We start from the raw sequence: 16342 nt of genomic DNA on the forward strand, positions 1-16342 counted from the left end.
GTACAAACTTCCCCTCCCAGCTACTTGTATATTGTCAGGGTTTTTTTTTTTTTTTTTTTTTTTTTTGTATCTTACCAATGGTACAAAATACCAATACTATGGGCTATTTTTGATATAAACAAATATTCAATTATTTATGTTAGAGGTTTAACATAGTCTGTATTATATTTGTTGAGTTTATAAACTCAAACTTTGAAGTTAAATAGCTTCAACTTTTCCTCTCATATAGATTAAAATATATTTCCTATTAAATCTATACCTATTACCTATTAAATCTATCATCTATTAATTCTGAACTAACTCCTTAGCCCTGTATTTCTAACTGCCATCTGGATACGAACTCAAACTAATTTCCTCATCCTTCCCTCTCAACTCAGATTTCCCTCTTGACTTCCATTTCCTCAGTTCCCCAGGCTTAAACTGAGAGTCATCATTGATTCTGCCCTTTCCCTCGCTTCCCACTTCCAGTCTTCAAATCTTGTTCGTTCTGCTCCTGCACTGCCTGCCATGTCCATCACTCCCTTGCTGTTCCTCCCCTCTCGGCTGGATCAGTGCAGTAGCCTGATCAGACTTGCCTGCTCTGCTGTCTCTTCTCCAGCCATTGTCAACCACCTAAACTTATTCCCCCAAAGTACAACTTTGATGAACATACTCTCCAGCTCAAAAAGCTTCCATGGCTCTCCTCTGTCTGTTGAATGAAATTTGAATTCCTTCACTTGCTGTTCAAGACCTTCAGAATCTGACCCAAAGTTGTCTTCATAATCAGTCTCTATGCCTTAAATGTTATTCAGGTTATATAGCTAATTTGGGCTCAGGATGTACAGTGCTCTCTATGTTGCTCAAGACTATTTCTACTCAGGAATGTGCAGGTATACCTTCAATGGTAGTTGAATTCTAACCCCATCCTGTCTGTGTAAACTTCCCTGCTCCTCTGTTTTAAAAGTTTTACTTCTCTTCTGAATGTCCAAGGGTGTTAGTCCCCTATCACATCATTTTACACACAGTCTCACATTGTTAGGCACACACACCCATATACTCTTCCTTAGAACTATGTAACCTTTTTGAGGACAGAGGTCCTATCTTCTGATTCATTGTTAGATCTTCTCTGATGTCCAAAGTGCTGCCTTAAATCAAGTGCCTGTTTAATAAATAAAGGAATTTAAATTATCCAGTTTTAGATGTGTGAGGGCATGCTAGTTGCTTCAGTCATGTCCGACTCTTTGAGACCCTATGGACTGTAGCTCATCAGGCTCCAGGAAGTCTCCAGGCAAGAATACTGGAGTAGGTTGCTGTATCCTCCTCCAGGTGATCTTCCCAACCCAGGGATCAAACTCACCTCTCTTATATCTCCTGCATTGACAGGCAGGTTCTTTACCATTAGCACCATCTGGGAAGCCCTAGTTTTAGAATAATACACTGAAAATGCAGTTCACATTTATTATTCGCATTATGAATGAAAGCACGTGGTATTGCTTAAGAATTATGCAAGCCTGATATTCTATATAAAGATTTGGAACTTTCTTCTTTTTTTTTTTTAGTGAAATTCCACAAACTATACTCTTTTTACCTAGCAGCAGAGTTTACTTACAGCAGATAATTCAGTTAAATGAGTGTGGTCTATCTTCTCCTGCCAACCTTCTTCACTTAACAAATAGACTGTAAAAACTTTGTTCTACTCTAAAATTGCAGTGTATTTTTCTTTTTGGACAAAAAGGTTTTATTAGGAAGAAAGTATCGGGATTTTGTTTTTGTCAACTGTAATCAAAACTTATTCAGGTGGGTATGAAGATTTATTGTGTATGGGGTCTCATTCTCATGGAATCAGTATGTGGGGGTTGAGAAGAGCATTTTACTGGGATATGACATTACTTCCATGTGAATGTCAGTAACACTGATGTGTATCTGTCGCCAAGTAGAGCATGAAAACATGGAATGAACTAGAATTTAATGTGACATAATGGAAAGAAGCTATGGTGATTTAGCTTTAACTTCTGAAAACATGCCTCTGATGGCTCTAGATATTCCCAGTATTTGACTAAAACAACCCTGTGGTTATGGAGCTTTAAGATAGAATAGATGTGAATATATGAACCATATTTTACTTTCTGTTTATTACATGATAAACTTTAAGGAATAAATCCTACATTATTATTTTGGATGCTTGTCAGCCTATCTGAACCTGGGAGTTTTTCTTTTACTAACCTCAACATTTACAATTATTAAAATAACTTGCTAATCAATTTATTCTAAAATACCAAATTGGACATTATGTTATTTATGCAAAAGTGAACCCCAAAACTAGATGCTAAACCAATTTTCATGGCAAAAAGCCTTTTAAAGATGTAATTATAATGAGAAATTACAGTGTATTCAGCTGTTATGTTAGATTCCCTCTCTCAGGAAACAGGTATGTGTGAATATATGGTTCAGATGAGATTTCTGTAAGCAGACAGGAAGAAAATAAGAAGAATCATTCATCATTTTCTCTTTAAGTAGCAAATATATTGTTTTATTTTCCTACATGAGCTGAGGTCTGTTATGAATTTTAAAATTCTGCTTCTAAAAGATAGAGTCAGATAAAACTTCAGTTCAGTCGCTCGGTCGTGTCTGACTCTTTGCAACCCCAGGAACTGCAGCACACCAGGCCTCCCTGTCCATCACCAACTCCCAGAGTTTACCCAAACCCATGTCCATTGAGTTGGTGATGCCATCCAACCACCTCATCCTCTGTTGTCCCCTTCTTCTCCTGCCCTCAATCTTTCCCAGCATCATGGTCTTTTCAAATGAGTCAGCTCTTTGCATCAGGTGGCCAAAGTATTGGAGTTTCGGCTTCAGCATCAGTCCTTCCAATGAACACCCAGGACTGATCTCCTTTAGGATGGACTGGTTGGATCTCCTTGCAGTCCAAGGGACTCTCAAGAGTCTTCTCCAACACCACAGTTCAAAAGCATTGGGGTCCAAATCTAGTGACACTGAGGACCAATTTCAGTGGTGGTATTTGAGATAAGGATTTGCTTCACAGATGTATTAGAAGTTTCTGGTGTGAAGTACCTCATTTTGGGGGAAGTGTAGTTGATTTACAATATTGATTTCAGGTGTGTAGCATAGTGATTCAATATTTTTGCATATTATACTCTATTAGTGGTTATTACAAGATAATGTCTAGAATTCCCTGTGCTATAGAATATATTTTGGTTGCTTATCTATTTTACACATAGTAGTTTGTATCTCTTAATCACATATCACTAACTTGCCCCTTCTCCTTCCTTCTCCCCTTTGGGAACCATTAATTTGTTTTCTCTATGTGTGAGTCAGTTTTTGTTTTGCTGTATACACTGATTTGTGTTATCTTTTAGATTCCGCACGTAATTGATATTATACGGTATTTGTCTTTCTTTGTCTGACTTATTTAAATATAATATACTCTAGGTTCATTTATATTGCTGTAAATGGTAGAATTTCATTCTTTTTATGGCTGAGTAATATTCTATTATCAGAGAAGGCAATGGCACCCCACTCCAGTACTTTTGCCTGGAAAATCCCATGGACGGAGGAGCCTGGTAGGCTGCAGTCCATGGGGTTGCTAAGAGTTGAACACGACTGAGCGACTTCACTTTCACTTTTCACTTTCATGCATTGGAGACGGAACTGGCAACCCACTCCAGTGTTCTTGCCTTGAGAATCCCAGGGACGGGGGAGCCTGGTGGGCTGCCCTCTATGGGGTCGCACAGGGTTGGACACGACTGAAGTGACTTAGCAGCAGCAGCAGCAGCAATATTCCATTATAGGTAGGTAGATAGATGGATATGTCACTTCTTATGCATTTTTCTGTTGATGGTCACTTGGATTGCATCCATATTTTGACTATTGTAAATAGTCCTGTTAAGAACTTTGGGACACATGTGTTTTTTGAATTAGATTTTTCTTTTTTTTTTTTTCCTGAGTATAGAACCAGGAGTGGAATTGCTGGATCATATGGTAGTTCTCTTTTTAGTTTTTTGAGGAAACTACATATCGTTTTCCACAGTGAATGTACCAATTTACGTCCCCACAGACAGTGTACAAGGGTCCCTTTATTCCACATCCTGTCTAACATTTGTTATTTGTAGACTTTTGGATGATAGCCATTCTGACAGTTGTGAGGTGATATTGCATTTTATTTTGATTTGCATTTCTCTGATAATTACAATGTTGAATATCTTTTTTATGTGCCTGTTAGTCATCTGCATGTCCTCTTTGGAAAAATGTCTATTCAGATCTTCTGTTCATTTTTTGATTGGGTGGTTTTTTTGATATTGAGTTGTATTAACTGTTTATATATTTCAGATATATCTGAAACCCTTGTTAGTCATATCATTTGCAAATATTTTCTCCTATTCTGCAGGTTGTCTTTTTGTTTCATTGATGACTTCTATTGTTGCACAAAAGCTTTGCAGTTAAGTTAGATTCTGTTTGTTTATTTTTGCTTTTATTTCTTTTGCCTTAGGCTACAGACTAAAAAAAGTTACTACAACTTATGTCAAAAAATGTTATGCCTCTTTTGTCTTATAAGAGTTTTATGGTTTCAGTTGTTACGTTTATGTCTTTAATCTGTTTTATTTTTATATATGTTGTGAGGAAATGTTGTAACCTCATTCTTTTACATGTAGTTGCCCAGTTTTCCCAGCACCACTTATTAAAGAGAATTTTTCTCTCCATTGCATATTCTTGCCTTCTTTGTCATAGATGGATCGACCAGGTGTATTGGTTTATTTCTGGGCTCTCTGTTCATTCCACTGATCTACATGCCTGTTTTTCTGCCAGTACCATGCTGTTTTGATTCCTGTAGCTCTGTGGTATAGTTTAAAGTCTAAAAGGGTTATACATCCAGCTTTGTTCTTGTTTTTTCTCAAGACTGCTTTGGCAGTTTGGGGTCTTTTGTGGTTCCATATGAATTTCAGGATTATTTGTTCTAGTTCTGTGGAAAATGGAAAATGTCATGGGTATTTTGATAAGTATTGCATTAAATCTATAGATTGCTTAGGGTAATATGGCCATTTTAACAATATTAATTCTTCCAATCCAAGAGCACAGGATATTTTTCCATTTCCGTGTATCATCTTCAATTTCTTATATAAATGTTTTATAGTTTTCAGTGTATAGGTCTTCTACCTCCTTGGTTAAGTTAATTCCTACATATTTTATTCTTTTTGATGTGATTTTAAAAGAGATTGGTTTTAAAAGGGAAAATTTTCTTTTTCTGATAGTATTATTGGTATATGGAAAAATAGTAGACTTCTGTGTAGTAATCTTATATCCTGTTCCCTTGTTGAATCTATTTATTAGTTCTAATGGGTTTTAGGTAGAGAATTTAGAGTTTTCTATATAAAGTATCATGTCATCTACAAATATGACTTTTACTGCTTCCATTCCCTTTTGTTATCTTTATAAAAAAACAGCTCTTGGTTTCATTGATCTTTTCTAGTTTTTTGTCCCTATTTATTTCTTCTTTGATCTGTATTATCTCCTCCTTTCTGAGCTGACTCTGCTCCTTTTAAGTGTGTGTTTTTCCCTCTCCCTCTCTTGTCCCAGAGAAGGGGGCTGCTGAAATAAGTAAGGTCCATGCACAGACAGAAGTCTGATGTGCTACTTATGGAGGCAACTGTGTCTTTGCTCAGATGCAGGCTTGAGTGCTAGTAACCTTTGTCCCTCACAACTGATCACTGCCCCCAGCTTCTACCACCCCTGCCCTGTGGTGGAACCATTCTATAGGGCTGACTGGGGCCCATATGGGGTCTTGATGTGTATCAGGAGGTGAGTTGTGGTGGAGCAATTGCTGTCAGAGATCTGAGCAGTTTCTGAGATTCCATTTACGTAAATGCCAACAATGGCAACTGCCATCCCACCCAGACTCCACCTCAGGACTGGGTTACCTTTGTGTCCTACAGTTGAATCGTTTCTTGGTCATGGGCACCTCAGATTCAGTGCCATGGTGTGGCATGGAGTGAGCAGGCTGGAGCTTTGGCTGGGGCACATGGCAAGGCAGGCATGGAAAACCAGCTGCTCCTAGAGCAGATGTCTCTCTGTCCTGCCTTAGGGCTAGCCAGTGTGTACACACCCCTTACACGAACAGTCTAAGCTTCCCATAACCCTTCTAATTGTTCCAGAGGTCCTCCAACACGCCAAGGGGCTTTTCTCCCCTCCATAAGACCCCAGACTGGAGCACGCAACCTATTGCTTGAATTGCTCTCTCCCCAGGGCAGGTGTCTGCTTGAGTAATCTCCATTTTCATCTGAATCCTCTCCCAGGGGCCCAGGTCCTGTCCCGATTGCTTTCCTTTCCTTTCTAATTCTGTGTGTATCTTTTTATAGCCTTGGCTGTATGAGTCCTTCTGCCAGTTTGTTTTCAGAGAGAACTGTTTGACATTAGATGTGTTTTTGATGTGTTTGTGGGGGAAGGTGAGCTTCATGTCCTTTCACTCTGCCACCTTGATTGCCCCCTCCTGAAATACTTCATTTTTCATTTTGTGCTTTAAGCTTAGTGGTAACTACTGTTATTTGACTTTTTGGATCCAAGGTCCAGTAAATTCACTGTTACACTCACCTACTGTTGGGGTTTCAGAAGACCGATAAATAGCGTCTTCTCTTCCCAATTCCTATCAAACCAACTGAGAGATGTATAGATTCTGACAAATGAAAATTCGAAGGTTGGCTTTATTGCTGATGAAAAGTAGGGGATTGATGTCATCTGGGTGGGTAGCCAAATGGTCTTCTTGATGTTATGCCCTCAAGATAAACCTACTACTCACTCTGGCAGAGGTGAAGATCATCAAGCCTCACCCATGGACACCTGTCCATGTGGATCAGTAGTACGAGGAGCAGAGGGCACCCTGGCAGAGAATGGTGACCCCCTTGGAGAGAGGAATGGGTTGAGTATGCTGTTTCTTCCCCTAGACTCACCAATCAGATAACTGACTGTTCTTTCCCATGGTGGGGGTGAAGCTGGATGCATCCCCACTGAAAGTTCCCCCACATGGACATGTGAGAGGAGTAAGTGGTCCTTGATCATATCAACCATGGAGACGCTGCCAGGTATACTAGTGGTGCAGGTCTGTGGTTAGTCCAGTACTTAATCAAAGCTTCTTATGCTGAATTGATTTCTAGATAATCAAAAAGGCATCTATGCATGTACAGTATTTTTTTTTTTCTAATCAAGCACTTGAGCTGCTTATCAACAAATTCATGTAACTAAGAGGAAAATATGATTGGCAAATTGTTAACAAAGATAGAGTAAGGCATAAAGGGACACAAAGTCAATCACACAGTAAAAAAGGGGGATAAGACCACACTAGTTTTTCAAGGAAAACAGTGAAATTTCCCATAGGACCCACTTATTGAATAATATTTTTTAAAATTTCTATAACAAATGTAACAGTGAATCAGATAGGGTTATTTTTAACATAACACCATTAAATGAAAACTAAGGAGACCAACTGTCTTGGTTTGCTCAGGAGTCTCCTGACTTTACACTGAATGTCCCTTGTCTTGGGTGACCCTCAGTCTCTGGCAAACTGGGAAGGTTGGTCACTCTAAATTGAAACTGAGAACATAAAATCAAGGAGAAAATTAATTACCCAAAGGATAAAGTTAACAGAGTCCAGCTAAGTATCAGGATTCGAGGCTAGAACGTAGATGAGCAGAGATGCCTGGCTCAACCACCCACCAGCATGATTGGTTTAGGGGTTAGGACTGTGGGCTGTGAGTGAGACAGACCTCTGTTTGAATCTTTGCTTGACTTTTAGCAGATGATCTTGTGCAAATTACTTAATCTCTCTCTCCTCTCTATCTTGGTTCCCTTATCTATAAGATAATATGGCTTTAGTACTTATCCTCTAGGAATGTAATAAGAATCAAATGAGAAAACTCACATAAAATGATTAGTGCAGTGATTGGACTTGGCTAGCCTACGTAGTACTTAACGTTTCATCAGATTTCTCATAAAAGCCTAGATTTCTGACTTTTCTGGCAAATCAGCAGGTCTTACACTTGGGGAGGAGAGCTGAATAGCAGATATTCCCCTTAGGAGCATGTACTCTGCTGGAAAACGTGGCCCCATCTGGCCCTCTCTACTTCATGTGCTTGACCCTTTGGGGCCATATGATATCCATCCCATGTTATAATGTCCAAGGCCCTAGCCAGACTTATTAAAATCAGGCTCCCTGGTGTGGAGTGCTCAATCTGTCAAATTAATGCAAGTCACAAGATTTTGCTGTGCATATTTGAGAAATATGGCATTCAGTTTATATATAAGAAAACTAATTACATTATCCTATTAGGGTCCTCAGAACAAGTTCTCAGTTCAGTTCAGTTCAATCACTCAGTCGTGTCCAACTCTTTGTGACCCCATGGACTACAGCATGCCAGGCCTCCCTGTCCATCACCAACTCCTGGAGTTTATTCAAACTCATGCCCATTGAGTCAGTGATGCCATCCAGCCATCTCATCCTCTGTCATCCCCTTCTCCTTCTGCCTTCAATCTTTCCCAACATCAGGGTCTTTTCCAATGAGTCAATTCTTCGCATCAGGTGGTCAAAGTATTGGAGTTTCAGCTTCAGCATCAGTCCTTCCAGTGAATATTCAGGACTGATTTCATTTAGGATGGACTGGTTGGATCTCCCTGAAGTCCAAGTGATGCTCAGGAGTCTTCTCCAATACCACAGTTCAAAAGCATCAATTCTTTGGCACTCAGCTTTCTTTATAGTCCAAATCGCTCATCCATACATGACCACTGGAAAAACGATAGCTTTGACTAGATGGACCTTTGTGGGCAAAGTAGTGTCTCTGCTTTTTAATATGCAGTCTAGGTTGGTCATAACTTTCCTTCCAAGGAGTAAGCGTCTTTTAATTTCATGGCTGCAATCACTATCTGCAGTGATTTGGGAGCCCCCCCCCCAAATAAAGTCTGACACTGTTTCCGCTGTTTCCCCATCTATTTCCCATGAAGTGATGGGACCAGATGCCATGATCTTCGTTTTCTGAATGTTGAGCTTTAAGCCAACTTTTTTGCTCTCCTCTTTCACTTTCATCAAGAGGCTTTTTAGTTCCTCTTCACTTTCTGCCATAAGGGTGGTGTCATCTGCATATCTGAGGTTATTGATATTCCTCCTGGCAATCTTGATTCCAGCTTGTGCTTCTTCCAGCCCAGCGTTTCTCATGATGTACTCTGCATAGAAGTTAAATAAGCAGGGTGACAATATACAGCCTTGATGTACTCCTTTTCCTATTTGGAACCAGTCTGTTGTTCCATGTCCAGTTGTAACTGTTGCTTCCTGACCTGCATATAGGTTTCTCAAGAGGCAGGTCAGGTGGTCTGGTATTCCCATCTCTTTCAGAATTTTCCATAGTTTATTGTGATCCACACAGTCAAAGGCTTTGGCATAGTCAATAAATCAGAAATAGATGTTTTGCTGGAACTCTCTTGCTTTTTCGATGACCCAGCGGATGTTGGCAATTTGATCTCTGGTTCCTCTGCCTTTTCTAAAACCAGCTTAGTGTATAGTAAATTTTTATTTGGTGATTTTATTTTTTCAAGTTACTCTCAACTAATTTTCTTTTTTTTCTTAATATATATTTTGTTGAAGTATAGTTGATTTACAGTGTTTCAGGTGCATAGCAAGGTGATTCGTTTATATATATACACATATATTATTTTTGAAATTATTTTTCATTATAGTTTATTAAAAAAATATTGACTATAGTTCCCTAATTCAGTTCTTCTTGGGGTAGACTTCATAGAAATATTTCCCCCTGATTATTTTCTCTACCATAAAATAACACTTTCTCTACTGGTTAATTTAGTAGTATAAAGTGAACAATGGCATGTTGGAGAGTTTTGATATTTAATTGTAATGAACTTATCACTTTGTCAAGTATTGGGAACTTCTGATTCCACTGCGTCATTCAAATTGAATAAAATGAAAACATGAAAGAGTTACTGAAGATCATGACTGTAGAGTAGCTTTATGAACCAGCAGTACTGGCATCCCTTGGGAGCTTGTTAGAGCTGCAGAGTCCCAGACCTACTGTATCAGGCTCTGTGTTTTAACAAGATGCCCTCCAGTAGCTGTCTGCACACTGAAGTGTGCTGCTGCTGCTGCTGCTGCTAAGTCGCTTCAGTCGTGTCCGACTCTGTGCGACCCCATAGATGGCAGCCCACCAGGCTCTGTTGTCCCTGGGATTCTCCAGGCAAGAACACTGGAGTGGGTTGCCATTTCCTTCTCCAATGCATGAAAGTGAAAAGTGAAAGTGAAGTCGCTTAGTCGTGTCCGACTCTTAGTGACCCCATGGACTGCAGCCTACCAGGCTCCTCCATCCATGGGATTTTCCAGGCAAGAGTACTGGAGTGGCCTGCCGTTGCCTTCTCCTTGAGGGCAAGCTAGTCCTACTCTTTAGCTCTCTACTACTTTTTCATGGCTAGTATTTTATTTGGAGACATACCTAGCTGGTATGGGATCATCTGTACTTTGTGTACTTTTGATTTTCAGATCTCTCTCTCTTTGGCATCTGCCTCAGGTCTGCCTGGCATGTAAAGCTATACTGAGTCCATCCCTTAGACAATGCTTCTTATCTCTGCACATTAGAATCATCAGGTGATATTTAACAACAGGTTAATACCTTGTTTCTATTCCAGAATTAAATCAATTTCTAGGGGTTGGCTCTGGGCATCTGTGTTTTTTAAAGCCAGTTTCTGAGAATGGGGTCTGGGTGAGTCTGTTGTTTAGTTATGACTAAAAACCACTGCTCCAGGGTTCCATTGTGTTCATTCATTAAGGATGCTCTTCCTAGGTTATCAGGTGAGTAAGGCATGATCACTGCTCTGAATTATTTCATAGGATATTGATGAAGGCAGGCACTTAAGCAGACAATCTCAGCATACGGGGCCAAGTATAAGAACTTCTGGACAAAGTATTTGTCAACACTAGAGGGAATGATGGACGATTGGAGAGGTGGGGAGGTGGCATTTGAATTGAGCTTCTGAGGATGAGTGGCCACTTACTGGGTGGGTGAGAAGGAGCGCACTCCAGATAGAAGGACTAGCACTTATGAAGATGTGCTGCCGAGGTCTTACCATTCCTCATCTCACGTGTGAGATACTGAGGTGCGCTTCTCATACATCCCACCTTCCTCTCCATGCTAATATTTCTTCTCCATGCATTGACAATGCCACTACATTTTCCACTGTACTCTGAAACTCCAAGTCATTTGTTGTTAAATATTAGATTGATTTTTAAAGTAACTGCTTTAGCAACATCTACTCTAAACACCTGTGTTAGTTTCCTACAGTTGCCACAACACATGATCACAACAAGAATTTATCGTCTCATAGTTCTGGAGGCCGAAGTCTGCAGTCAAGACGTCAGCAAGGCCACACTCTGCCTAGAGGCTCTATGGAAGGATGCTTCCTTGCTTCTTCCACTTTCTCTGGCTGTTGACATTCTTTGGCTTCTTTGCTTTGTGGCCATATCATCCAGTCTCTGACTCTGTCTTCACATTCTCTCTCTGCACGTGTCTCAAATCTCCCTCTGCTTGTCTCTTAAAAGGACATTTGTTCATTAATGTAGGTCCCACCTGAATAATCCAGGATGCTCTTGTCTCAGGATCCTTAATTATATCTCTAAGATGCTTTTCCCAAGTGAGATGACTTTCATAGGTATCAGGGATTTAGTTCAGTTCAGTTCAGTTCAGTTGCTCAGTCATGTCCGACTCTTTGCGACCCCATGAATCACAGCACGCCAGGCCTCCCTGTCCATCACCAACTCCTGGAGTTCACTCAGACTCACATCCATCGAGTCGGTGATGCCATCCAGCCATCTCATCCTCTGTTGTCCCCTTCTCCTCCTGACCCCAATCCCTCCCAGCATCAGAGTCTTTTCCAATGAGTCAGCTCTTCGCATGAGATGGCCAAAGTACTGGAGTTTCAGCTTTAGCATCAGGGATTAGCATGTGGATATAACCTTTCTGGGGTAACCTTTCAAGAATACCATACAATTCAGTGGGTTTTAGAATGTTCACAGAATTTTGCATTCATCACCACTATCAATTTTACAATATTTTCCTTATCTTAGAGAAAAATACTGTACCCACTCACAGTCACTGCCCATTTACCCCAATCCCCAGCCCTAGGTGATCACTAACCTACTTTATGACTCTATGGATTTGCCTAGTCTGGACACTTGATATAAATGGGATCATATAATATGTGGTCTTCTGTGTCTCACCCCTTTCTTATTATAATGTTTTCAGGATTCATTCATGTTGTGGCTTGTATCAGTACTTTACTCTTTTATTATTGAATAATATTCTTTTGTGTGAATTTACCACATTTTCCTTATCCATTCATTAGCTGATGGACATTTGAGTTGTTTCTACTTTTTGGCTGTTATTTGTAATTCTGCTATTAATCTTGGTGTGGAGGTTTTTGGGTAGATATATATATTTCCATTTGGGGCTTCTGTGATGGCTCAGCCATCATTAAAAAAAAAAAAAAAAGTCTGCCTGCAGTGCAGGAGATGCAGGAGGTTGTAGGTTCAATCCCTGGGTCAGGAAGATCCCCTGGAGGAGGAAATGGCAACCCACTCTAGTATTCTTGCTTGCAAAATCCCATGGACAGAGGAACCTGGCGGGTTATAGTCCATGGGGTCACAAAGAGTCAGACGTGACTGAGGGATTGAGCTCCCACATGTTTTCATTTCTCTAGGGGATATGCCCAGGAGGAGGATGGCTGGGTCTATGGTAACCTTTCGAGAAACTGTCCGATGTTCCCCAAGTCAGCTGCCTCATTTACAGTCCCACCTGCAGTGTTTGAGGGTCCCAGTTTCTCCTGATTCTCTTTTATTTGGTGCTATTGTCAATTCTGCCTTATATGAAAGGCTTCTTGCTAAGATTGGAAGCATATTTACATTCCACTTCGGTTAGTGTCACCATTTGCTTCTAACATTGAAGAAATGAAAGGCGATCAGTTCTTATCTACCTTAACTGTCACATTTACTTTTTGTTTCACTCAGCTTCCTGGAATCTTAGTACAAAGCAAAGAATAATGATAATAATGATTTTGATGTATGTCTCCAAATTCATAACCATTTTCATTCAAAACCCAAAAAACTACCCCATAGCTGTAAGCTCAATGAAGGCAAGCCCCTTATGTTTCACTTTTTCTTGTAAATTTTATGTACAGCTTGTGATGACTGTGCAGTTCAGTTCAGTCGCTCAATCATGTCCGACTCTTTGCGGCCCCATGGACTGCAGCACACCAGGCTTCCTGGTCCATCATGTTCTTCGAGTCAGTGATGCCATCCAACCATCTCGTCCTCTGTTGTCCCCTTCTCCTGCCTTCAATCTTTCCTAACATCAGGGTCTTTTCCAGTGAGTTAGCTCTTTGCACCAGGTGGCCAAAGAGCTTCAGCTTCTGCATCAGTCCTTCCAATGAATAGTCAGGGCTGATCTCCTTTAGGATTGACTGGTTTGATCTCCTTGCTCTCCAAGGGACTCTAAAGAGTCTTCTCCAGCACCACAGTTCAAAAGCATCAATTCATTGGCACTCAGCCTTCTTTATGGTCCAGCTCTCACATCCACACATGACTACTGGAAAAACCATAGCTTTGACTAGATGGACCTTTGTTGGCAAAGTAATGTCTCTGCTTTTTAATATGCTGTCTAGGTTGGTCATAGCTTTTCTTTCAAGGGGCAAGTGTCTTTTAATTTCATGACTGCAGTCACTGTCTGCAGTGATTTTGGATATTTTGAATATTGATTTTAATATTCAATAAATATTGAAATAAATTTAATATTTGTTGCAGAGTGATGATTGTATGATAAATATTAAATAAGAATGTAGCTTGTGTAAAAGGATTTAATGTTTAAGAAACATAGGCTGATAATTTTTCTTAATTATGCACAGATATCTGACAAATTTGGTTATTCTTTTTAATGTGCAGATGAACAGGAGACTGAAGATGTGACAGAAGAATGTAAAGAATCTTAAGCAGTGACTTGCTGGGTTGTGCTTTTAAGAGAGTTGGTAAATTAAGTTAAACCACATTTTTTCCAAATTTTTAATTCAGTGAATGCATTATAGAGGCCATTCCTTAAATGATGATTTTAATGTTTAGATTCTCTCTTTCTGGATCATATTTTTTTGATATTTTTTGAAACTTGTTGTGGTAAATTGCTCACTGGTTTTTCCTCATTGAAATTCCCAGGAAGATTGTTTTTTATTGCATTATAGAAACCAACATTTTATGTATGTGTGCTATGGTAAAACTAATTGAAGTTTTATGATTGTTTTGTATTTAATATTACACATTACTGCATTATTGGGGTTTACACAGGTTTGTTGACCATGACTTGTAGTTTTGCCCTGATTTCCCTTCTTTCCTTCTCTCTGTGCCTGTTAAGTAAGTATAGCTTGCTGTGAAGAGAAATGAATTTTCCCAACAAAACAATGTTAGGCTATCCTTGCTATCTTATTAGTAGTGGTACTTTTCATAAGCAGAAGTTTGACTGAATTATTTCATATATGACATTTAGTTTGTTATCTTCTTTCAGAGTTTCCCTTTTAGAATTCAGCAAATAAAGATCAGCTGGTTTTTAAAAAGCTGTATTACTATTTTAAGAGGGAGGGTTTGTTAGTTACAAGTCAGTAACCTGAATTTATGAGAACCTTTTATGTCTTTTCCAAACCCATGTGCTTCTGGTGTTTGATTGATATGTATGTGTGTGTGTGTGAGAGAGAAAGAGAGGGAGAGGGAGGGAGAGAAGAGGAGAGGGAGATAGATGGCGAGGAGATAGTTTATGGCTTTATAGTATATTTCTCCAAATGGTATTTGGGGCATAGTGGACCTTTATGTTACAAAAGTTTAACAGAGGGTAGGAAAGCAGAATAAGTAATTAATTTTACCCTTGAAAGGAATGAGACCCTTCCATAACATGTAAACTGACGGTACCTACCTAACAAAGAACTGGCAAGCTGAATTTGTATAATATACTCAATATGAAGGCTCCAAATTAAATGAAAGATTACCTTGATAAGAAAGAAAATGTTCTTTAAAAAGCAGTGTTTTTAAGTTTCCCTCTAGACCTGAGTGTTTGCCCCCAGAAAAGGTAGAGAAAAAGTATGAAAGAGCAAGAGCTAACTTATTTTGGGAATAAATTTGGGATCTTAAAATTTGAGGGTTTTTTAACTTATGACTCCTCAAGAAAACTGTTGGCACCAGCTTTATTGTAAATTCCCATAGGACCTAGAGTTTATTGCCCTTCAATCCAACTCTGAAATGCATGACAATAAACTCCTATAGAAGGAGAGAGCTATCACCCTGATGGCGTAGTTTTAATTTTTAACAAGTCCTTTATTTCAGTACAACCTGATTCGAAGGTCAGTCTTGGAGTGCATATGGAGCATTCCTGGTAAGAAAGCTCCAGGTCCCAGTTTCTTCTGTCCCATCCTGATACTATCAGTTACTTTTGTTCTGTTACTTAAAAGTGAATTAGAATTCTCTCCCAAGACTTCATGTGCTGAGCTGCTCTGAGAATGAATGAAGTCATGTTTCAAAGAATATTTCTTTCAAATCAGTTTTCCAGAGTTTATAACCAACACCTTCCAGTTCCTGATTCTTCACCTAGATACCATAAAGTGATTTGGCATTTTATAATTATATATGACTATGCAATTTATACTTACATATGTTTCTAGAATGAGAGAGAAAAGTCAATAAGGGGAAAAAACATTCTGTCTCACTCAGCCTGTCCTTTTTGTTTAATGGACATCAAAGTGAGATCTTTATTCATAAAAAGTTTTATTCTAATATTTTTAAAAATTCTTACAACTAAAAATTGGACGGTATTCTACATTCACGGTTAGCACACCTGAAGCTCAGGTTCTGCTTATTGATATTTTATATGTGTGTGTGTACATATATATATGTTGTGTGTACATATATATATGCTGTGTGTATATATATATGTGTGTGTGTGTATATATGTATATATACATATTAGGATTTATTCCTAATATATATGTACATATATATTAGGATTTATTAGGATTTATTCCCAATTCTCCCCTCTTAAGTCATCTTTCTGACCAAAGGCATAGTCACTCTCCAAAATGTGGTATCTATAGCATTTGACCCAGCTTTTCAAGGACAGTTCGCCCTTCACTGTTTCTAAAGTTTCTTCACAGCCTGGTGTCCTCATTCATGGGTCAGAAGATGTAGCTGTGAGTATGTGCTTCACTCCTGTTTTCCTTTTTGTTTTCAGGAACAGAACTGGGCTTTGAAAAGGATTCGATAAATGACATTTAGTGGCAT

At 39.2% G+C, this 16342-nt stretch overlaps 1 protein-coding gene across 1 annotated transcript in view; it reads left to right on the top strand.

The window, feature by feature from the left end:
- The window catches only part of LOC108636858 (fibrous sheath-interacting protein 1-like), a 31611-nt gene extending 15949 nt beyond the window's left edge, over positions 1–15662 (top strand). Inside the window, exon 4 of the mRNA XM_018053767.1 lies at positions 13973–15662. Within this exon, the coding sequence (XP_017909256.1) occupies positions 13973–14019 (47 nt within the window). The 3' untranslated portion in view covers positions 14020–15662. The remainder of the gene's footprint in view (positions 1–13972) is intronic.

Source organism: Capra hircus, chromosome 10, assembly GCF_001704415.2.
Source record: "Capra hircus breed San Clemente chromosome 10, ASM170441v1, whole genome shotgun sequence".
Lineage (NCBI taxonomy): Eukaryota > Metazoa > Chordata > Mammalia > Artiodactyla > Bovidae > Capra > Capra hircus.